At 33.4% G+C, this 24885-nt stretch overlaps 1 protein-coding gene across 1 annotated transcript; it reads left to right on the top strand.

The window, feature by feature from the left end:
• Positions 1–735: 735 nt before the first annotated feature.
• On the top strand, positions 736–24848 carry LOC115890466 (cytochrome P450 4g15-like). Its single transcript, XM_030910708.1, is given in 9 exon segments — positions 736–858; positions 10162–10387; positions 13313–13451; positions 18731–18972; positions 19555–19785; positions 20225–20353; positions 20356–20721; positions 23465–23656; positions 24448–24848. Coding segments are annotated over 8 exon segments (1695 nt in total). The 5' UTR covers positions 736–858; positions 10162–10170; the 3' UTR covers positions 24627–24848.
• The last annotated feature ends 37 nt before the right edge of the window (positions 24849–24885 follow it).

The raw sequence follows: 24885 nt of genomic DNA, 5'->3' as shown, positions 1-24885 counted from the left end.
AATAATTGTCCCGCCAAATTATCGCCGGTAGTGTCAGTTACGATTCTTGTTTTCACGAAATTGTGCATGTGGTTCGTTCAAATGAACGAATCGTAGGAGTCGATTCAATATGAGAAATTGAATCGTGTGATTCGATTCACTAAAAAGAATCCTAATGCCCATCACTACCACAGACAGTAGAGGGTGCCTGGTATGACGGACAGGATAGTCCCATCCGGCATCCTTATACCTCTTGATGTAATTCCTAAGGGACAAGTCAATGAGATGCTGTTTAGATCCAGTCAGAGTGCTAGAGGGGGATTTCCCCTAGCACCTGACAGGGAGCTTTCCCCACCAACAACAAGGTCTCGCATCTCCTAGCTAGAAGAAGTATCAGAACTATATTCAGTTAATACTCAGTTAATTTCTGACACACTCATTGAGACGCCCGAGTTTCAGAACTATAGTCAGGTGTCTCAATGAGTGTGTCTGAAATTGGAGGTCAGCAACACACTAAAATTTACCCAGATTTTCCATTATTTTAATATCACTAAAAAAAGGTGTTCTCCTTTTTTGTCATTCAGTTAATATTGGTATAGGTATGTGTGCAGATATAAAGATTCTTCCCAAAACGGTGGTTTTATTCAAAATCCCTACCATCAACAATGCATTAAAATTAAATAGGGCCATGCATCGTATCTCATAAATGGTTCTTTAATAATTAACCTTCTAAGGTTGTTTATATTAAAAAGTATAATAGGAAAAATATGACGTGTTTGACGTACAACTAGTACGCATTGTTTTCTCTATATAAAACCATCTAAGTACATTTATTTCGCCAACATTAGTAGTGGTTGGTTTAGTAACAGACATAAATATGTAAGTCATAAATATTTATTCGTACTTTATTTTATTATATCCATTTATTATTAGGTATAATCAACTATATCAAACAATCAACTAAAAAATAATGTTAAGTAATATAGAATCTGAACCAATTTCATCAATACAGTCAAAATACACAAACTTGGGATAGATAAGCGAGTAATCATCATCATCATCATTCTCAGCTTATTCAACCATTTCCAATTATGGTGTAGATACTCTCTTAAGATAGATTAGATACTCTCTTTGTAGTTGAACCCATTGTTGTCTATTGTTTGCTATGCGAGCCCAAGTTATCGCTGCTAATTTCCTAATATCATGGTCCCATCTCAGGTTTGGTCTTCCTCTAGGTCTCTTAATTCCTCGTGGTTATCCCTATATAATTAATCTCTAAAAGAAACCTTTGTAGTAATCATAAAGCTAACTTTTGTAGTAATTAAAATTCAGTACAAATATATTCAGGAAATTGCATACAGAATTCCTAATACATAAATGCATATTATGCATTATTAATTAACCAATTAATGCATAAAAATAATTAATGCAATACATTATTATCACATATTCTTTTTAGATCCCGGCTCATATTTTTTAGTAAAAATCTGAACACATATTTTGATATATAGTGTGTTTAAGAATTTTGAACACATACCAGGTTTCTTAGAAAATTGTATACATGATAAAAGCTCTGAATCCTGAACTTTAATTCGCAAACTCAGTATATTATAAACTTTAGTATTTGACTTATTATACAAGGTAAATCGAAGAGTTGTTTTTTATCTATATTTAAAACACACTGTGCACTTACTTTACTTTTTCGTATCCGGACCATATAAGTACATAACGTACAATTATAATTTAAAATTGTTTAGCCCAGTACCCAGCGACGTCAAGAGCATTTTCATCGGCGTTCCATAAATTTTCAAGGGTACATGTATGAGGGCATTTTATGTATGACAGCAGATGCTCCATATTCTGGATTTCGCCGCATTCACATTTTGTGCCTTAGTCCGTGATAAGTCCCCATTTCACTTTGTTGGTTTTAATAGGCGCTACTCCTGTTCCGATGCGGTTTAGGGACTTCCACGTGACCCAATCAAGATGTTGGGTTGGCCTGCAGAATCTTCTTCTTTCAGAGGATAATCAAGCGGTGGATCTTCTTGAACAGTTTTTAAAAAGTTTTTCCGAGATCGGAGTCTGCTTGGTCCTTGGAACTCGCCAAAAAGCGGATGGCGCTCGTCAAACATCTGTTTAAACTTTTCAGTGTGTTCAGCCGCTTTGCGGTTTGGTTTGGTTTGGTTTAGCTCTGTAAAGTTGAGATAAGCTTGTTGCTTTTATAAATCCTGTTGTTATTCGGCATGTTTCATTTAAAGCAACATCAACTTGTTTGGCATGGCTCGCCCTAGGTATTCCATACGGGACAGGCATATTCTCCCGTGGAAAAACATAAAGCCCGTGCAGTTGTTTTTAAGACAGATGGATTTGCGCCCCACTTGCTTCCAGATAGCCTTCTTAAAATGTTATTTCTAGCGCTGACTTTCTGGCGAGTTTTCTGACAGTGGAACCTATATGTTAAGGTCCTGTCTAGTATCACTCTGAGATACTTCAGCTTTTCTGTATGCTCCAGTAAGCTACCTTTCTACAAGATATTAAGTTTTGTTGCAGCGTCTCTATTGCGCCTCATCCGCGCGGAAGCCGGACGCTCCGCGCGTACGATCCGCTCCATCTGAAAGCGCTGTTAGTTATTACTGTTATTTTTTTTAATATTCTTAGTTCTTTTAGTGTTTCTAATATTTATTAAAACCAAGCCTGTATCGTTATATTTTTACGTTTTTTAAATTTTAATATAGAATTCTAATCAGTGTCGATATGACATTACAATAGGGACCAAAGCCACCTCGTGATATTAAAAAAGAACATCTTAAAGTAATGATAGTTGAAAAAAATGCAAATTGTTCGTGGCAAGTTCATTTCACTCTTAAAAATTAATCAAGGCAAGAGTCAAAAAATAAAATACTCAGGAGACATGATTCTGACAGAAAAATAATGTTTTAGGAAAAATCACTCAGCAAATTATTCCACAGGGTGTTTTAAAGTTAAGGTAAAAAACAACTCTTCAATTAGCTCTGTGTAATGGGTAAGCCAAATACTAAAATTTATAAAAAACTGAGTTGATGAATTAAAGTTGATACATTTATATACAGTTTGCTAAAAAAATCATGAAAATAAGACTAAAAATAAAAAATATATACACTTTAAACTTGATAAAAAATATTCTGTTGCGTTTTCTTTTCATCTAAGTGTAATGAATATTGAAGTTATTTCATATAGCTTTAAAAATCCAAAATTGGCTCAAGAATAAAGTAGTGTCATTTTCAAAATACGTAAAAAGTAGATGTCAAAAAATATGAAAAGTAGAATTCATATTTTAAATTACAACCATCTACTAAGTACCACTGAAGCAACCCGATACCAAATCAATTAAAAGTAAGAAAAAAAGCGCATCGAATACAAGTATAATTAGTTAATTTCTGTAGAATTATTCATTTTCCTACCTTTCGAGTTAACCTTTTTCACCTTTTTGTAATTAACAGTCAACAGAAAGCTTGGAAATTTAAAAATTAAGAATTTTGACGTAAGCCTGGTATATATATGGTACCATAGATATTTATTCATGCACATATATAAAATCAAAACGGAGCATCTCAGGAACCATTTCATTGTGGTACCGGTTGTGATATACAAGTATAGCAGATGTAAGTACTCATACAAGATTCTCTGTATAATTGATCGGTCTGATTTACTTTTAATTATTTATTATTTTATTTTATTCTTTTGTTTATTGTTTATTGTTTTAATTTATTTTTTATAAACTTTTCATTTACTTTTTGTTGTATATTTTAAGGAGAAATAGCAACTAAAGAAATATGTCTGTCTGATAATACCTTTTCTGTAATCAATTTAATATCTTAACTTAATATTATTTATTTTATTTGCTTTGCAATTTTCTTACTTATTTTCGTTTGAAACTTACAATGTCAGTTTATATTTTGTTTATTTTTTTCATTTCTGTTTGCTTATATCTATATTTACAACTGAATAGCCGAAATTATTTTTATATTTTTAGTTTACTTTAATATTTCTGCTTTCTTTTTTTAAATTATTTTGTTCTGTTTGCTATCTTTCTTTTGTTTTCTAACTTAAATTTTAAAATGCGGAATTGAATCAATAAAATAATAAATATTAAATCAATAATAATTAATTTATATCAATTTTATATTCATATAATAATTTCCATTTTTATGATTTATTAGATTTTTTCTAAATATGTATTTATTTCTCTTTTCTATTCTCTCTTCTATAATTTTTTTTGTTTTCTATTTTAATTTTAATTTAATTAATCTTGATTTAAAACCAAATGGAGTGCCCAGAGGAAAAACTTGATAAGCCACAATTTCTTAATTTTAGGATTTTACCCTGTATAATTAATACCATTATTTTTTTTTTTTAATTTGCTGTTGGAAGCACTTAACATCAGTGATATATATTTTAATAAAATTTAATAATAAAATTGATTAAATAAATAAAATTTATCATTTTTATTTTAATTTTATTAACTGTGATTAATAAAATTGCGTTCATCTCATCAAGTAGATCGAGATCCTCAAAATATCAAGATATAATAACACTTCTAATTAAACGGCCTAAAAAAACAAGCAGAAGCGGCCCTATGTTAATATGAAAAATAAATATTTTTTTACTAGATGAATCTCCCCACGAGAGATGGCACATATTTTTGTAATAAATCGAAAAAAATTACTTTAACCCTCTGTATAGTCCAAGAAAATAGGTTTTCAAATAAATGCTTGAATTCTTGATATAAGTTACTATGAAAGATCTATAAACCAATTGTGATTTTTTTTAATTCATCCCCGATAAGGGGTGAAATATATAAATAAAATATTTTTTCGAAATTTTGGACAAACGGTGAGAAAAAAAGTCCAAATAAAAGTTATAGATCGTACAATTTTACAAAAAATGGTCTCTATACTTTTTTGCTCAAATCAAAATTACCCGCAATAGGGCGGCTAGAAGATCGGGGACAGCTTTTATTGAAACAATTTGTTTTCAAAGTCCTTACCGTTTTCTCTGAAATTTGAAAAAAGAACACTTTATTTATATTTAAAAAAATCTCTCTACCATCTATACAGAATCAAAACTATGCTGATATAAAAACTAAATCTTATTTTTAAGTGAGAAATCTCCTCACGAGACATGGCACATATTTTTTGAAACACCCTGTACAAAATGACAGCAATCTCATTTCCAAACAACTCTGACGCCGTTTTTTTTCTATAGTATGGTATATTAAGATTGCAATCAGTAAATATAGAACCTGCTTGAAGCTTATTAAATAATTTCACATTAAAGAAAAATATCAGACTGGCCGAAGTATCAATTCACAAAATCTTCCATAATAATTTATGTGCATTTATAATAACTTACAAATCTATTAATGGAAAACTTTACACGAAATAAAAGCAGCTGGACGTCATTAATTAACGTTTCCATAATCATGGAATAATTGCACTCGAAAAAGAAATATAAACGCTTTGGCAATATTGGCTCAGCATAATGTATTGTATTCAAAATACCAACTACATAGAACTTTACAGTCAATGAACAAATAAGAACAAAGGTTAAAATCGGAAATAACCTTTTTTTCTAATTAAAATTTTATTTACTTCCCATGTAAATTCAGTTTTTGTTAAAATCCTTTGTTAAAATGAATAATAATCACTGAATTTAGAAGTTGCATATCATCCAATATACCAAAATATTTTATTAGAATATTGAAAAAAATGATTTGTGATAATTTTTTGATCTCTTAATTCCATGACAGCTACGGTCACTATTGTATGACATTCAAACAATTTAATTTTTGAAATAGATCGCCACATGTCTTCTCTTTATGTCACAGTGGCTGTAATAATCACTAAAGGGGGCTACAGACGTTAATGCATACTTGAAAAGTGTACTTGTGCAAGCGTACTTGTATAAGAATTTTGAACGTGTGTAGGAACAAACTTGTACAAGTATTTCGACTTGTGCAAGTGGCATGTACGAATTTTCTTCATGCCCCAGTGATTTGCGCAAGTATGCATGAACGTGTGTATCAAACTTGCGCAAGCCTGAAATTGATTCTAGTAGGTTTATTGCTTGGTTCTTATTTGTTTGTTACCAGAAGATAGATAAAAATGGCTAGTGAACATGAAAAAAGTATGCGGGAGGTATTGGTGGAGTTCATTAGTATTTATAAAGAATCTCTTTGTTTATGGCAAGTAAAATCAAAGGACTATCATAATAAAAACAAAAGAGAGGCTGCATGTAAAAGTTTAATTAAAAAATTGCAAGAAATTGATAAAACTGCAAACCGCGATTTGATTGTAAAAAAATAAACAGTTAAGAACAGATATTTAGTAGGGTAAAACTTCAATTCGTTTAAAATATTAGTATGCGAATAAATATTCCTTTTTAGAAGGCAGTTTTTGCATCAAAATCGACGGGTTTTCTTTTTTTCTTAGCAGAATAACGAACATCGCAAGAGCTAGCGCGTCTTCTTCGTCCATTTTTACCTACTAAAACTATTCTAAACGTTCTCTAACCCAGTGTGATTGATTACCAAACCAAAACCTTTGAAAGCGGTTAAAAGGACAATAACTCATAATCTTAAAGATTGTGAGTTATTGTCCTTTTACCCGCCTTCAAAGGTTTTGCTTTGATAAAACTATTCTAGTGCGCTTGTATTGTGTGGAGTCAATGCAAACTTGTACAAGTACGTTTGCACAAGTACACTTGTCAAGTATGCATGAACGTCTGTAGCCGCCTTAAATTTGACGTTTAGGCATACAAGTTTTTTTTGGCTTGAGTTTTTTCCTCCAAAAATTTTACATATTTTTTTCTCAAAAACGGTTAATGTTAGGTATAGAGTGTTTGATATCAAAATTCATAAAATTTTACAGAGAATTTAAGTATGTAATAAAAAATGGGGATACATAGTTAAAATAAAAAAGTTGCTGTCAACTTCCTGTATTTCCGGTATTGCCGCCATATTGAAAATATTTTTAATCGATAGATCTCGTTGTGAAACAATGATGTGCAAAAAATCTCCGATCTAGATATTGTAGTTCTCTAGGAACTTCTAATGCACGCTCAGCCTGGGACACCCTGGAGGTATATCTATTGTGTCAAATTAAAGAAAAACATAAAATATGATATTTTATGTTTTTGAGCCATTATTTCATGATAATATAATGAGTCAATATTTCGTGATAAAATATAAAAAGTTATCATATACGACTTGAAGTTCAACTTTAATCTTCAATAACTTTCAAACGAGTCGAGTAAATGAAAATTCATATCAGACCTTTTTTGCAGACCGTTTAATTTCCTACAAGAATGTGTAATGATTTTTACAAAACGCTGATTTGTTGCCTTTTTTTCTCTTTGTCTCCTTCGTTTTGCAATAATGATCGCACTAGCAGCCGCTATTAAAAATACTTCGATATCATCCATGCCCGAACAGCACGAACGAGAGCACTACATTACAATGTAAACGTCGTTGCTTGCGAGCCGAAATATCTTGCAAAACACAACAGACAGGAAGGCAAGCAACGCAAGCACAATCAGCAACAAGAGCGCGAGCAGGATCACGAGCAATGTGGACGTACCTTAACTGTTTTGCTCTTTCTGTGTACCTCCAACCTATTTGCAGGTTTTAATTAAATATATCGATCAACACTATTCCTGGAGATATATCTATAGCACATTTTTTGAAAAACCAATAATATTAAAATATTCCATAATAAACTACAAGAAAAAATCATCATCCTGCACTAAGAAATCAATTAATAATTCTAATAATTAGGTATAATGGAATATTTGTTGAGATCTGTATTAATTGCATGTGCAGTAGTAAATAAATAAATTTCAGATTCATTAAAAGAAGTCATCAGAAGGTAGTAATTAGTGTGTAATGACGCACAACGATTTTTTTTCAAATTGAACACAAAATTAATATCAAACATTATATCATTTAACAAAATTGAACATTACGGATACTGACTCTGAAACTTGCTAATTATGTGTTGATGTATATAAATTATATCGATTTAATGATTGTATATGAGATGCATTTATCTATTAAAAAATGTTACCTTAAAAAAGTTTTCTTTAAGCAATTTGTCTATAATGCTTTATGTCTTCAAATTGTTTCATGTACAGGATGTAGATAAATAAGTATATTAATAAAAGCAATTTCATCTTTAAAAAGCAAGCAATTTTATATCAGAAATCTTCAGAAAACAGTAATTGTATTTTCCAGTTTGAGTAGAGTTTTACATAAAAACATATTAGATTTTGTTCATTTATAAAACTATTTGGTTATATAAAGGCTCCTGCAACAGTACGTCTGGTACCCCAGAGCACACCTTAAAGTACTTCTTCTTCAAGCTTCAAGTACCGTCTCCTAACGGAGGTTGGCAATCATCATGGCTATTTTGATTTTATTGGCAGCTGCTCTAAATAATCCATTCGACGTCATTCCATACCATTCTCTGCATGAGGTTCTACAGCCAGAATTTTTGTCTTCCGCCCCGACTACGTCCTCCTTGGATTTTTCCTTCCATAATATTCTGGAGCAATTGGTATTTAGGACCTCTTATAACATGTACAAAATATTCTATTTTTTTCCCTTAAGGGTTTCATTTAAGGGATATCTTCTTCCTTGTTCATACGGCGTAACACCTCGATATTTGTAACTTTATCGACCCAAGAAATCCGTAACATAAACTTCGTTATTTCAAATGCAACACTATGTATTTTTTTAAATAAGTCGAAGCAGATTTAAATGCTCTTTCAAACTATATTAGTATTTCCTATACCTATCTGGCTCAGATTTTGAATAAAAAGCGATTTTTCAATAAAATTGTAATCAAGATGGCTGGTGTCGCCATGGCAATTTTCTAGTGACACTTAGTAGCTATTTTCAAAATCGACATTAGTTTATGGACTTTATTTAAATTTATAATAGGTTATTTTTATTTAATTTACCTACAATAATGTTAATAAGTAAGTATTTATTATTTGATCTAGGAAGCAGTATCTGCTGGAGGAAGGAATAGATAATATGTTACTAGTGATTTTATTTTGTGACGACAATTGCTTCTTGGCCTCAAGGGTTTATGCTCAATGATATCCAAATAGCAATTTTCTTGACAAGCTTTCCTTTGAAAAACTACTTTTCCTATTTCGCAGAGCTGATAGTGTGGTGTATGAAAAACCTATTAGGCAGAAACCTGTCTTTGGAAGTGAAGAAAATGAATTTGCCTTAATTGGTTCTTTTGTAGGAAATCCAATATATCTACAAGTCATTCTAATATAAATCAAAGAACTATTTGTGCATTTTTCTTGATAAAATAATAAATACTTACTTATTAAACTATTGTAGGCAAATTAAAAAAAAATAAACTGTTATAAATTTAAATAAAGTCAATAAACTAATGTCGATTTTGAAAATAGCTACCTGTCACTGTCACTAGCAAATTGCTATGGCGACACCAGCCATCTTGATTGCCATTTTATTGAAAAATCGCTTTTATTCAAAATCTGAGCCAGATAGGTATAGGAAACCCTAATTTAATTTGAAAGAGCCTTTAAATCTGCTTCGACATATTTAAAAAAATACATAGTGTTGCATTTGAAATAACGAAGTTTTTATATAAAATAAATAGTTAAAATAGACCAGCACTTTTTGATACTCCTGTATAGATTTAAGGAAGCAATCAATTTTTTTAGTAAAGTTTATTTCTCTGGCTTCAAAGTCAGCACAAGAATTAATTCTGAAAAGTAATGTACAGGGTGTTGACAAACATTTTTATTATAGCATGCATATTTAAATATCTTTAAATACCTCAAAAACCAAAGCATTTAAACCCTTATAATAAATACCTTATTTTATGCCAAAGAATCAAAAAATAAAATAAAATACCGGGTGTTCCATAAGAACAAAATATAACTTTGGTATGGATCTTAGTTCTGACACACCCTTTACATTTCAAAATAATTTTAAATTATGCACATTGCCTGTCTACATATACCCATAAAATATTTTGTTTCTACATCTTTTCGTTTTCATATAATCAACCGAAGCGAATGAGGTGCGCCACCCTGTAAATACTTTTCATTTTTTGTCATAGTATTACGAATTAGTTATCAATAATATTAAAATTGTTTCAGATTAACAAAATGTCTGCGACGGTGACCAGCCCGGACCAGGTAGCCAGTCCTGGACTGTTCACATCTACCAACACATTTTTCTTACTATTAGTGCCCACATTAGCCTTATTTTACGCCTACTGGCGTGTCTCCAGACGTCACATGATCGAATTAGCCGACAAAATACCCGGACCCAAAGGCTGGCCATTGATAGGAAACGTTTTAGACTTAATAGGATCACCAAACCGTAAGTTTATTAACCTAGAATGGGAATCTTTTATATTATATATTTAAAAAGAAAACACTTTTAGAAAACTATGTAGTCTACGTGATGATTAACTGATTATTAAGAATCCATTTCACTAGTCCGAAAAAGTAGCAAAATAAGCGTTCGGCATTTGATGTTTTATGTAAAACTAGTTAGGCATTTTTACACAAATGAAGAAGGAAATTAAAAATAAATGGATTATACTATATCCGTATTGTAGCACATTTTTAGACAACTTCTTTCTTTTTAAGATTTTGATGATCAAACATCAACAAAATATTCCTTATGTTTGGACGAAATTTTCTCGGAAATAAAGACCTAATTTAAAATTTCGTTACAATACGAAAATAGATTGAAGTTTTGTGATTACAGTGATATATAATTTATGTGGTTTTGTAACAAATTGCTCGCTATTTTATGGTAAATGCTGAAGCTCTGCAAGCATTAATCAAGCCTTAATCAAAGCACATGTGCTTGGAATTTTGGGTGTGGCTTAACACGACAGTATCGGGCTAAGCCTTAGGCAGATTTCTGAAATATACAAGGTGTTTCAAAAACCGACAGATTTGTGATATTCGCTGAAACACGTCAACAAATTTATCGAGGGGAAAGGTGTTTTATGAAAAATCGGATGGGCCCTGCTTCAACTCCCTAACCCCCTGGGCTACCACCCCAATTTTTTTTAAATAGCGTGAGGGGTCGTGTGATACATCATTTTAAAGCGCTTTTTATTCTGAACATTTTGACGGCCTATTTTTTAAATTTTACTTTACCGTTGCGGAATAACACCCATATTAAGTTTTAAATAGGTAGACATAATAAAAATATCCAAATTACTGCTCTGTCCCATATATTTACCTAAACATGTTGGAAGAAGTAATTGATCGACTAATTACTGACGCAATAGAAAATCCAAAGGGACGAAGTCGGTAACGCCATACTTATTGGAGATTTTATTCACTTTAAACAAGACGGGGCACCTACCCACTACGCCAGATATGTTCGGGATTGGTTGAGCGATAGATTTCCAGAGAGGTGAATAGGAAGAAGAGGGCAAATAGAGGGAACTGAAGAGGACCATTGCCTGCAAGGTCACCTGATCTTAGCCCAAACGATTTTTTTTGGGTCATTTAAAGTCAGTAGTTTCACCAAACCAAACCGTTCCCCAAAACATTGAAGATTTAAAAAATCGCATAACAGCAGCGTGTAGGGCCATATCCAGGGAAACTTTTCAAAATGTCCGTCAAGAATTGGAACCGCGATTATTTTATTGTTTACAAGTCAATGGAGAACACTTTGAACAATTAATTAGATAAGCTTAGTGATTAGGTAATGATTTAAATAAAAATAATTATTCAAACCTTAAAATGGGCGTTATTCCTCAACGGTAAATTAAAATTTAAAAAAGAGGACGTCAAAAGCCCTTTAAAATGATGTGTCATGCGACCCCTTGTCTCATTTAAAAAAAAAAATTTGGTGGTAGCCCTGGGGGTTAGGGGGTTAAAGCAGAGCCCATCCAATTTTTCATAAAACACCGTCCCCCTCGATAAATTTGTTGACGTGTTTCCGCGAATATCACAAAACTGTCTATTTTTGCAGATACTGTGGGTGGTAAGTTTTAAAATGAACACCCTGTATATATTTCCTTCGGCCACACACACACCGCTTTACCCGACCCCTGAAACCGACCCGAACAGTACAGCGTAATAGACTCTTTAATGAATATTTTTTAAGAGGAAAAAAATGTCTATGCATTATGTGGGCATATTTAAAGTGAAACTTCTTCTTACTTCCAACTGTCCGTCTGAGGACTCCATTCGGATACCTCTACTAACCACGTGTCGAGTTTGGTTCCAATCGACCCATAATTAAGAAAAATCCTAATGATTTCTTCCAATTAGAGGCATCGCTTCGAAACGTCGAGGGCGTCATCCTGTAACCCGTCCCCAATTATGCCAAAATCGACCCACATTTTTCTTCAATATCAAATCCTTAGTCCCACCCTGATGAAGATGTAAACGAAACGTCTTATCCAACTTTGCAGGGTGGGACCACGTGGCACCGTTAAGTTGGCCTTGGTCCAATCTATCGAAATGCCAAATTTCACGTAAATCGCACGATTTTTTGATTTGATTCCCGAGTTAAGACACTCCAAAGTTCACTTCAAAAGTGTGTGAGTCTATGTTTACTTATTTTTCTGAGGTACGTCGTTAGATATTTTAAAGAGATATGTTTTTCCTTGTTTGGACTGTTTAAGTAAATGTTTTAGAACATAATTTCCGATAAGCAGCTTACCTAGCCAACATTTAAAATATTATTCAATAAACGTTTAATAACAAAGCAGTTAAATGACATCCTATATTATTTTTTATGTTTTTAATATATTTTTTAATATATACTGGACACAGGAAATAGTATAACTACTATAATTTTAGGACTTGTTGAAATTGTTGTTAGAAAATATTAAGGAATATCCGTTAATAAAATTGATATTTGTTGAATTATAGACTATTAAAATAAGGACACACGTATATTTTAATGCGAAAACGTGAATAGAAATTAGTATTTACAATTATTAGAATTTACTTACATAAGGGTAGTATAATCTCTTTTCAAATAATTCAAAATATAAACTTTAAAGTGTAGCTTAAATATACAGAGTAATCAAAAATAATTACAACGAATCTATTTATTATTATAAAGTATGTGTTTCAAGTTTCAATGCTAAAATGCGCAGTTATAAAAATATATTTTTCCCGTACTGTGAATGAATTGTGTGATTGACAGTCGTGTGATTTTCGGCAGTATCTTCGATTGTTAAGATACAATTAACAACAGTTAACCATAAAATAACATTAGGATTTTGTCTGTTCTTTTATCTAAATTTTTTTTTCAAATTTTCAGAAATATTCAATACCGTATACAACAGATCCTTCGAATTCGGTAGGACAGTCAAACTGTGGGTTGGACCTAGACTTGTAGTATTCTTGACTCACCCTGATGATGTTGAAATTATCTTAAGCAGTCACGTCCACATTGACAAGTAAGTATACCTATCAGAACTGAATTACATATCAATTATACTTATACATTGATAATATATGATTTTATTTCTAAAATATGGTAATTCAAGATTGAACTAATAACTAATGACTAATAGTAACAAACATCAGCATTTCCAGCTTATTCAATCATTTCCAATTATGTATATATACAGGGTGGCCCATCGAAAACGTTCCGCAAGGCATAACGGCCAGGGTAATTTTTTTTTCAGAAAATTCAAAAACACGTCAATTTTGTTTGTGAGGGGGACAACTTTTGTCCCAAAAATGATAGCAAAATCGTCAACCCCCTGAGCGGGGGTGTCATCTTCCATTTTTTTTCAAATGGGAAGGGGGTCAAGTGGTACCGCAATGAAAAGGGCTTTCTATTATCTATACTTACCCGCTTCGTTTTTGAAAATCGGTCGAGTCATTGAGAAAATATGACGGATTGAAAAGTTTATTTAAACATTTATCAGAGTAAATGATGAGGATAAATTCCTTCGACCAATTTGCTGTTTTTTGTTATTATTTCTAGATGTTTTCGCATCTTTTCACTTGCCACAAGGTTGAACGATCAGGTGCGGTAGTTGCTAGATAGCTGTTCTGTGACTTGTGCGTTGAAGTTCTTCTCAATACCGTTAAACTTTTTAACAATTATGGTGTACCCACTTGCAAAAAAAGTAGAAATAATCGAACTTTATTTTAAAAATAATGAATGTGGCAATCGGGTTGCGCAGATATTCAATGAACGCCATCCTAACAAACACCTTTATGGCAAAATTGTTCGCGAGTTAGTAGCAAAAGTTCGCGAAACTAGTTCCGTTATGAATAAAAAGAGGCAGAGGGAAAATCCTGTAGTAACTGAAGCTATGGAGGTATTCGTATTAGGCCAAGTTGCCAAGTAGGCTGAGTACAAGAAAATTAACCAATGAGACCGGCGTGAATCGTACAAGCGTCCAAAGGATATTAAAAAAAGTTCCACCCGTACAAAATTCAGTTGGTACAAGAACTTGTAACGTTTTTAGTTCGTTACATGTCTTTTTTACATATGATATATGATGTCTGGCCTATCATCACCGGATTCCCTCTCGTTCAGGCCGGATAGTTTATTTGACACGTAATTTTTACGTTCCCTAGTCGCCAACCCTGTTATCGTTCGACACAACCCTGTTACTATTCTGTGGAGGCGCGCGCTGTCAACGTCGCTTCTGTCAACTCTCTCCGTGCTTAACCTCACTTTGTTTTGACTCTCGGTTGTATCCCAGCTTTTAGAAATGGTGATTATTTAAATCTTGCTGTATAATTTGAATCAGCTGCTATTTCAAAGCAACAGGGTAGAGTTACGGATGTCCCAACTTGTATTTGTGTTTTGCTGGCACGTTGGCGTCCCTTTTCTTTTGTCCTCCAGAATGTCACATGGAAGAAAGGACATGTTGTTTATTATTTATTGAGCCCTCGGAAACGGACTATTTCCAAGGTACGGACTGTGTCCAAGGTACGGACTATTTCCAAGGTACGGGTAGTGCCTTATGTACAGACATTATCTTATGTACAGATGTCCTGTGGACGAGTGTCCCCAGTAAGAACGATTTTTTCTTACATCTAAGTGCCACAGCGTGGATGTAGCTTGAGTCCCATGCTGCTTCACTCCCATTTCTAAGCCTAGTCAGTAGCTACGGCTGTAAGGATTCATGGTGTCCTCAACCTGGCCCCTTTTGTTGTTTTGACCAACAGGATCGCCGACAGACAGTACAGAGATGCTAGACCACCTCACGCTGCTACTGTTTGAAGCAAGATTATATAAAGAACAGCTAAGTGTAGATTTACGTTCTAGTTTTTATGTTTTAGATTTTCTATATTTTCAGTCTTAAACAGTAACGTACATTTTAAATAATATCGTACAGACTATATTTAGTGGTTAGATTATTAAGAACATTTATGTCGATGCAGTAGTTGCAATGTGATTTAGATTTTAGGTTTCATTATATTACGCCTTGTAATAGTATTACTTTCTATAGATATTATTATTGCGCTATATTAACAGATGAATAACGAGACATAGATTCTAGAATCTACAGGTTGCAACACATCAGATTTAACACCGCATAAAATTTAACAATTTAAATAAAGTAATGCTACTTTTCTTATATTTTCTATAACGTTACACGCATTGTATTTTTTTCATAGTCTTTTCATAGAACATATTTAATATTATTTACATATATAGTTTTACTCAACAAATAACCACTATAATAATTATTAAAATTGTACAATGCTATTTACCATCAGAATTCATCATGAATAAATATAGTCATTAGTTTTAAGTATTATACAACTGTGTTTTCTTTCTCTGTTCATGCCTGGCGCCCAATATCTATATATATTTTGTTAATTATTACTGATTAATTTTCTCTTTAGTGAAATACCTTATCCACGACTGCTCTCCGATGAAAAGCTGCCGTTCGCAGTGGTAGTGGTTTAAAAAAAACGCTACAAACTCAACGAAGGCGTTTTAAAATAAAGTAAAATAAAGTTTATTTTTAAAATAAAGTTCGATTATTTCTACTTTTTCTGCAAGTGAGTACAGCATAATTGTTAAAAATTTAACGATATTGAGAAGAACTTCAACGCACAAGTCACAGAACAGCTATCTCGCAACTACCGCACCTGATCGTTCAACCTTGTGGCAAGTGAAAAATGCGAAAACATCTAGAAATAATAAGAAAAACAGCAAATTGGTCGAAGGAATTTATCTTTATCATTTACTCTGATAAATTTTTAAATAAATTTTTCAAATTTCAATCCTTCATATTTTCTCAATGACTCGACCGATTTTCAAAAACGAAGCGGGAAAGTATAGATAATAGAAAGCCCTTTTCATTGCGGTACCACTTGACCCCCCTTCCCATTTGAAAAAAATTGGGGGATGACACCCCCGCTCAGAGGGTTGAAGATTTTGCAATCATTTTTGGGGCAAAAGTTGTCCCCCTCACAAACAAAATTGACGTGTTTTTGGATTTTTTGAAAAAGAAAATACTCTGGCCGTTATGCCTTGCGGAACGTTTTCGATGGGCCACCCCGTATTTCCTCTCTTAAATGTATTCTCCTGTAATTGTTGTCTATTGTTGGCTATGCGGTATCCTAGTTATTCCTATTAATTTCTATCTTAGATTTGGTTTTCTTCTAGGTCTCCTGTATTCCTCGCGACCATTCAGTATTTTTGTGGTCTATCTTGTTGTCCGTCCTTCTTGCCCATGGCCACTTAAGGTATTCGATTCTGTGAATGACATCTATTATCTGGGACTTTTGTCGTATCCTTTGTATTTTTTTATAGTTTTCTCTGTTATTTCCAGCACACTTTGTTCCATCAAACGTCGTAATTGTAATGTCGGTTTTAAGTGTCCATGTTTCGCACATAAGTCATGACTAGTAGTACACATTGATCGAATGTTTTCTAGATATAAATATCAAGAACAAAGTCCTATTAAAAGATATTTTAGGAGGTGATTTTTGGTCTCTTCTACTGCGACATTTTTAGATCCATTAGGTCTCAAACGCACTGACGACCAGGTCGCAGCGACCAGCATTGATTCAATGTTATTACTGATCGCAGCTGCGTTTCCTAATATCATTGAATCAAATGCTGGTCGCTGCGACCTGGTCGTCAGTGCGTTTGAGCCCTTATGGTCCTCTGTTTGTAGATTATATTCAAGAAACTCAATTTTTCAATTTGTTAACGACTTATCGTCTAGTACAAGAGAAAGCACATTTGTCAGGTAATCAATTTCACTGATATAGAATATATACCGTTTTATCAACTAACAGACAGAATGTGTTTGTTGATTTGTCTGTTATCAGGCCTATTAAACTTACAATACCCTGTTGATAGACCCATTACAATTTTGGCAATTTTCCTGTCTTTATTTATCAGTCCGTTGTTGAGTGTTGTCCTATCCTTTGGTGAGTGTTATTATATAAACTATTTTGCCTGCTTCTCTCCTTGTGAATTTTTCTATTATTCTAGGGATTTTTGACCCTGCCTATTTGTGACTATTTTTGTTCGTGGTTGTGCTGCACCGCAGAAGGCTTCTGGAACTATGAATGACCTTGTCAAGCGCTGTTTGGCCTTTACATTGTTTTTCCGTTTTCTTTATTACCAACTTACTTGCTCGGTGTCCAAGTTATTCTGCTATTTCCAAGCTATTTCTGAATATGCAACAAAACAGAATTACTTCTCCTCTCCTGTATGATAATTCAAAATATATTTAATGACTAATAACCATTGTCATGGCGAATTGCAAAGCATGTGAGCAATAACAACGCAATTTTAAAAATATTTTTCATATATTTTCAAGGTAATTCAAATATTACAGTTGAGGGTTGGAACCTTTTGTGCCAACAGCAAAATAAAACACTAATTCTCCGCAACCGAGAAAAATCAAAGGTTTTCCTTGATTTAAGTAAAAACAATCTTCGGATTATCACGGGGTTTCTAACAGGACACTGTCTCATCAACGAACACCTCAGTAGGCTGAAGCTGAGAAACAACGGCGAATGCAGATTCTGTGAGGAAAATGGGGAAACACCAGAACACCTTATCACTGACTGCGCCGAGACCACGACCATTCGTGCCATGAACTTTGGTACCGCTGATGTCGAGGATGGAGCCGTCTCAGATACTGGCTTTTGTTAAAGCCCTGAGATTGTATGATGAGTTATAACTCGTTATAACTCAAGAAAGGGGAACGAACAATAGATCTGTAAGGTCGCGGTGATTAACTCTCCTACTAAACATTCTACATTCTACAATTCTTCACAATACATCAAAACACTTTACTGTTTCTTTGGACGCGCAATTCGCTAACAGTGTTAGCAGCATCAGCTGATGATTAAAACTAACTTGAGTTGTAATCTTCTGCTAATGTTAGCGAGACGCGCGTCCATTGCAAAAGTAAAGCGTTTTGGTGTATTGTAGTGAATTATTGTTTTATTTTGCTGTAATTTAAATATATTTTTATACAAAATTTGTAGATTTGTAAATGGAATGCTCACTGGCGGATACATTTTAACGTCTAATCAGGAGTTCAGAAGCCTTGGATAGAGGATAAAAAAAGAATCGAGAAAAAAAAGTTGAAACTATCAAATCTCCGAAACCACCCTATTTGGCCTAAGCACCTGAGTAGATATCATTGTCCGCTAGTGGAATACATTTTTGTACTCAGTACATTACCCAAATCATAATGTAAGAAGGAATAAATATGTCTTTATTCTATTCCAGATCGCCAGAATACAGATACTTCAAACCATGGTTGGGAGATGGTCTCCTTATTTCCACAGGCCAGAAATGGAGGGCTCACAGGAAACTCATTGCCCCCACTTTCCACTTGAACGTGTTGAAGTCCTTCATCGATCTCTTCAACAAGAACAGCAGAGAAACCGTTAAGAAACTAGAAGGAACTCTTGGAAAGGAATTCGACTGTCATGATTACATGTCAGAAGCGACAGTAGAAATTCTGTTAGGTAAATAACTGTATAATTAATAAATAATATTTTCTTGCCTTTAGCTGTGTATTTTTTTCTAATTTCGAAAAATCGAAAGTAGAGAAAAAATAAAAAAATAAAAAGTAAAAAGAAAATTGTTTTGCTTGTCGTAGAGAGGGGAACCAAGTTCCACTCCCACAACCGGTTTCTGGGCCTACCCTTGATCAGGTGGGCTGTCCAGGGATTGGTTCTCACAGATACGGCAAGCAAAACTCCTTCTATATCAACAGACGATGTCGTAAAGTTTCGGTGAGCTATTAGTGCATCTCCCGTTAAAAGATGGTAAAGAGCGTTTTTCGGCCCGCTCAAATATATATGAAATGAAATGTACTAATACAGATGGTACTAATAGGAGATGGCACTAATATCTCACCGACACTTTACGACATCGTCTGTTGATATAGAAGGAGTTTTGCTTGCCTACATCAAATTGGTTTACTGGAATTATATTTAACATAATTTTTACCAATTTGATATAAACCCAAGTTGCTCTAAATTGGAGTCTTGATCATACTATTAACGTAATGTATTATTTAATTGTCTTTATTTGGAACTCTTTAGAAACTGCAATGGGTGTGAGCAAGAAGACTCAAGACCAGAGTGGATACGACTACGCCATGGCCGTGATGAAGCTGTGCGAGATCCTCCATCTCAGGCATGCCAAACTCTGGTTCAGACCAGACCTCATTTTTAACCTGACCAATACCGCCAAGTATCAGGAAAAATTGATCGGCGTTATCCACAGTCTGACTCGCAGAGTTATTCAGAAAAAGAAGGCTGACTTCGAACAAGGTAATAATATATCCTACAAAAATAGATATTCTGGTCTTAAACATTTGAATTAACGAATTTAAAGCTTCATTCACCTCGCATTTAGTGGAATAAATTAGTGGTTTCAATTAGCGTAGAAGTTTGTTCCTTTAATTTCAATGTAAGCATTGAGAACGTCAAAATTAGTGATAGACATTTTCAATTAGTAGAAAAAGTTATGAAACTTTTAACTTTTCCACAAATTATACATCAAAATTTGCGAGAAATGTCATTTTGGTATTTAATAATTATCTTCCGTCAAGAGAAATTGTGGTTAGAATTTATTATCTTTCTCTATGGTTAGAAATCATAAGTTTTTTTGCCCGTGAGTGTACCTATATTAGTTTTGTTAAAATATGATGCTCCCCATAGTGCGTCTTAATAGATTATTAACATTATTGGTATCGCTTGGTTTTTGCAGGCATCCGAGGTTCCACAGCTGAACTCCCCGACGAATACAAAACCAGCAAACTCGAAAAGAACGTACCACTAAAAACAACCACCCTCGAGGGCACTTCCTACGGCCAGTCTGTAGGTCTCAAGGACGATCTTACGTAGACGATGACGTAGGCGAAAAGAAGAGAATGGCCTTCTTGGACTTGATGATCGAAGCCTCCCAAAACGGTGTCGTCATCAACGACGAAGAAATCAAAGAGCAGGTGGACACCATCATGTTCGAAGGTCACGACACCACAGCCGCTGGTTCCAGTTTCTTCCTGTGCCAGATGGCTGCCCATCCAGAGATACAAGAGAAGGTTGTGCAGGAGTTGGATGAGATCTTCCAGGGATCGGACAGGATGGCTACTTTCGCCGATACGTTGGAAATGAAGTATTTGGAGAGGTGTCTTTTGGAAACTTTGAGGTTGTTCCCTCCAGTACCTATTATTGCGCGTCAGCTTCAGCAGGATGTTAAATTGGGTAGGTGTATTGGTTAGTGATGAGTCAATGCAAGACCAATAAGACCAAAACTCTCTTGGTCTTGATGTCGCTGCAAGAATCTTTTAAGTCTTGCACTTTATTAATAAATTTTTATGAAAGCCTAGTGATGAGCGAAAGTGCATTTCAAGCATAAAATTTTCTTTTAAGCATAAAAGCGAGTCCACTCATATTAAGTAAAATAGAGCCCAGTCTCACCATCTTGGTCTTCCAATAAAAATATTTTAGTTTTTATGTCTGGAGCTTCTATACAGTAATCGCAAAACAATTTCCGATGCTCGTGATCAACTTTCAGTGACAAGTGATGGCGACAGCGCTGCCAGATTGTGATAAATTTATGGGATGAATATTAATTTAAAATTGACAAACAATATATTTATTATATCATTTTTTAAATATTTTTATTTTTAATTTAATAATTAATATTTTAGTAAGTAATTGATTTATTTGTTTTATAGCTTATTTTACGTACTTATTACATATTGGTAAAAACTAGTCCATTAAAAGGTCCTAAGCGTTATTATGGGTTATTTATTTATTGATGTATGACTTACAACACCACAAGTGGTAATAACAAGTAAGAGAATGCCATTAATGCACAAACTAACAATGACAGAATTTACTAAAAACTAACGTAGAAATAACTTTGAAAGTGGTATAATGTGCTTACCAATCACTTACTTCTCTGACTGCAATCAAGTGTAATAAAGCACCTTTATTGTCACGTTCTCGTTCAAAATTGTTCAGGAAAACTACAATCTTTTTGCTTCGACTATTTAAATGATTCGGTATATTTTCGACAAACAATTTCAAGAAATGCAATACAAAAAAAACTCAAGAATTTAGTTCTTGAAAGAACTGTTTGTGTTAATTAAGTACAATACAGTAAGTACAAATTTTAAAAAAAGACTATGAAAATAGGCAAAAAACGAAAATTAATCACAAAGATTCATCAGCAACACGATACACAGAAAAGTCCACAGACTTCGAGACATACGAAAATCAAGTCCATTTAGCATGTGTCCAAATTTTGACAAGTTTTCAAAAATGTACAGTTTTGTTTAGACTGACGTTTAATTTCACCTGACCTCTCAGTAAATGATTTCTTTTTATGGGGGTACATAAAATCTAAAATTTACGGCCATGAAGAAATTCAAGACTTGGAGCAGTTAAGGCAGAAAATATTTAATGCCTTTGACACTGTCACCCCTGATATGTTATCCAATGTGAGGAGGGGATTTTATGATCGTTTGGGTTATTAATGGGAGGGAGGCATTTTTGAATAATTTTTGTAATTTTTTAAATTTCATTATCCTGTTTTTTACCGTTTACCCATTACCTACCTTGACGAACATGTGAAAGCAAAGGTCCTTTTCAGGACTACAAATATTTTGATTGAGAGATTTGTTACTTTTATTTTTTTTGGATTAAAAAAAACAAAAGTTTTGGATTAAAAAAACAATGAATTGTTTTTAATGATACTAACAATTTTAGTTCCATTTTTAATAAAATTTATTTAATATTAATAGAAATTCAAGAGATTTGAAACCTCTTTTAGCGATTTATAACATTCTCAAATGAATTATAGGTGCCCTTATTTTCTATGAAAACCACACAGCTCTTTTCATAGTCGCTGCAGTTACTATAGCTATAAAAAACTAATTTTTTAAGGTGTGAAAATTGCGACACACGCTAAATGGACTTGATTTTTCCTGTCTCGAAGTCTGTGGACCTTTCTGTATATAAATTTTGTAGCTTTAATGTAAATAAAATATATGTTACAATCATTTGCTCTATAAAGTAAAATGAAGAGCTGCTCGGTATCTTAAATTATAAAACAAATTTTAAAAATTTTGCCAAAATTTTATTTAGTCAGGTTTATATTATCTGACAAACGAATCTAAAACAGCGGAAGGAATTCGGGCAAAAAAAGTCGATGTTGTCACGTTTAATTATAGAAAAGCAAAGTTGCTCGATATTACCTATAAATTGAATATATTTTAGTTCATTTCAGCATACATAATTATATATATATGCTAATATGTTGACGTAGTTCTATTGTAATAATGTATATTTATCTAATTAACAGATTTCGTTCATTCTGCCTATTATAAAAGGTAAAGTATTTCCTTAAGATAAAGTCCGCTTAGGGTAAGCTGGCAACGCTGACAAAATTCGTCATGGCATCCCAGATTCCACCAGTCTGATTGGTCGAGATTCTCGCACGTCTTGCCGCCATTACCCCCAAATTTATGCCCCTCTCTAGGAATAGTAGAAACAGTCACTATTATTGAAAAATCCAGTGGCGGTGTTATTGTATTGTGTTTTATATCTTTAACTTGATTTGTGGTTATTGTAATTAGTACACGCGTTTTAACAAATATTACTATATTTGGTTAATGACTAAACAAAATGTAGGTACATTTAAAGTAAAATAATATTATAAACTTTACTGGAAAATATTATAAAAATTCCTGATATATTTTTATGAAACACCGCACGCTCGTGGATATTTTATGAATGAAATCGGTCATGATTTTAGAAAATTGCGATCCTTTTCCGTTGCCCCGTTGTTTCAGATCCGTTTGTCAGACTGTAGGCTTAGTGTCAATTTCGATATGATTGATGACGTGCATCGGAAAATGTTTTGCGATACGGTAGCTTCAAATTAATACTGAATTTATACAACGTAACCTTCTAAAATTTATTATCATTATTTCTTCAGCTTCTAATCCAAATTTGACTCTTCCTTCTGGAGCCACCATTGTCATTGCTCAGTTCAAAGTCCACCGTCTGGAAGAAATTTACGGCCCCAATCCAGACAAGTTCGACCCAGATAACTTCTTGCCAGAAAGAGCAGCCAACAGGCACTACTACGCGTTCATTCCTTTCAGTGCTGGACCTAGGAGTTGTGTCGGTAAGTTCATACCAATGACTAAAGAATACATGTAACACCCACATACGGGCTGCAGCAGAATTTGTGACATTAGACCCCATTTTTTTGATGGCAACGAATGAGTCATCAGCTGGTCACCAGCGACAATTTTAGCGATTCCTAATAGTTTGTGTTTAGTGAATTTTGTATAAACTTTATTACATTGGCGATCGTTGTTCAGCTTTCAAATGTAAAAGCAGCAGTGACAAGAAAGAGCCAAGAGTTACGTTTCATAGGTAAATAAACAGTCCACTCCACATTTTTAGCGTTTTCTTAAGTTTTCTTATTGAATTCGATAATTATTTTTCTGATATGTACTATGTACTTGATGTGTGCTATATGTCGATACTAGTTTTGTACCTTTTATTAACATTTTAATACGTTTTTTTCGTAATTAATTAGTATGATGCCACTGCCTACACCATAGGCGTAGTCAAAACATTTATCAAAAATATAAATATCCTAGCTAAGTTAAGAAAAAAATATGGCCACACCACGGCACTGTTTGGTGCCATGGCAACAATTTGCTCTCGGGTGTTATTTGTCCTTGAATTCTTTAGTCATTGGTTTTAATACTGTATCATTGTCTACCACATTCAAACTATTCAAAGTAATGTTCACAGTAGTTGACTGCATTATTTAACATTAATCGCTCTAAAATTGGTTAAAAATATAATTTCAATATCATTATCACTATCATATAGAGCATTACTCTACCAATAATTAACTTTATTTATATTAAGAGCTACTCTAATCAATAATATTGTTCTCAGGTCGCAAATACGCCATGTTGAAACTGAAAATCCTTCTATCCACCATCTTACGAAACTACAAGATCAAATCCAACTACAAGGAAGAAGACTACAAACTACAGGGTGATATTATTCTTAAGAGAGCGGACGGATTCAAGATTTCCTTGGAGCGCAGAAAGCCCTTAAGTGCCACTGCCTAAACTTATGTTTAGCGCTTCTAGGCCAGATATTTAAATGTTTAAGTTTAAAACAATGAAGAGAAATGTTAAATATTACTGTGACATACGTCTTAATAGTGTACAAAAACTTGTAAAATACTAATAAGGGTTTATTTATTTATAAGAAATTAGATTTGTAAGAAAAATGCTTACCTATTTTATACGAGGGCATCTCAATGAACAAATAAAGTTCCGTAAATGAAAGCAAGGTTTTTGTGTTAAGACCCTATGCGTTATAATG

This window comes from Sitophilus oryzae, unplaced genomic scaffold (genome assembly GCF_002938485.1).
Source record: "Sitophilus oryzae breed Bouriz unplaced genomic scaffold, Soryzae_2.0 scaffold_866_pilon_pilon, whole genome shotgun sequence".
Taxonomy (NCBI): domain Eukaryota; kingdom Metazoa; phylum Arthropoda; class Insecta; order Coleoptera; family Curculionidae; genus Sitophilus; species Sitophilus oryzae.
Note: the sequence above shows the minus strand (reverse complement) of the source record. Positions and strands in the feature narration are given on the sequence as shown.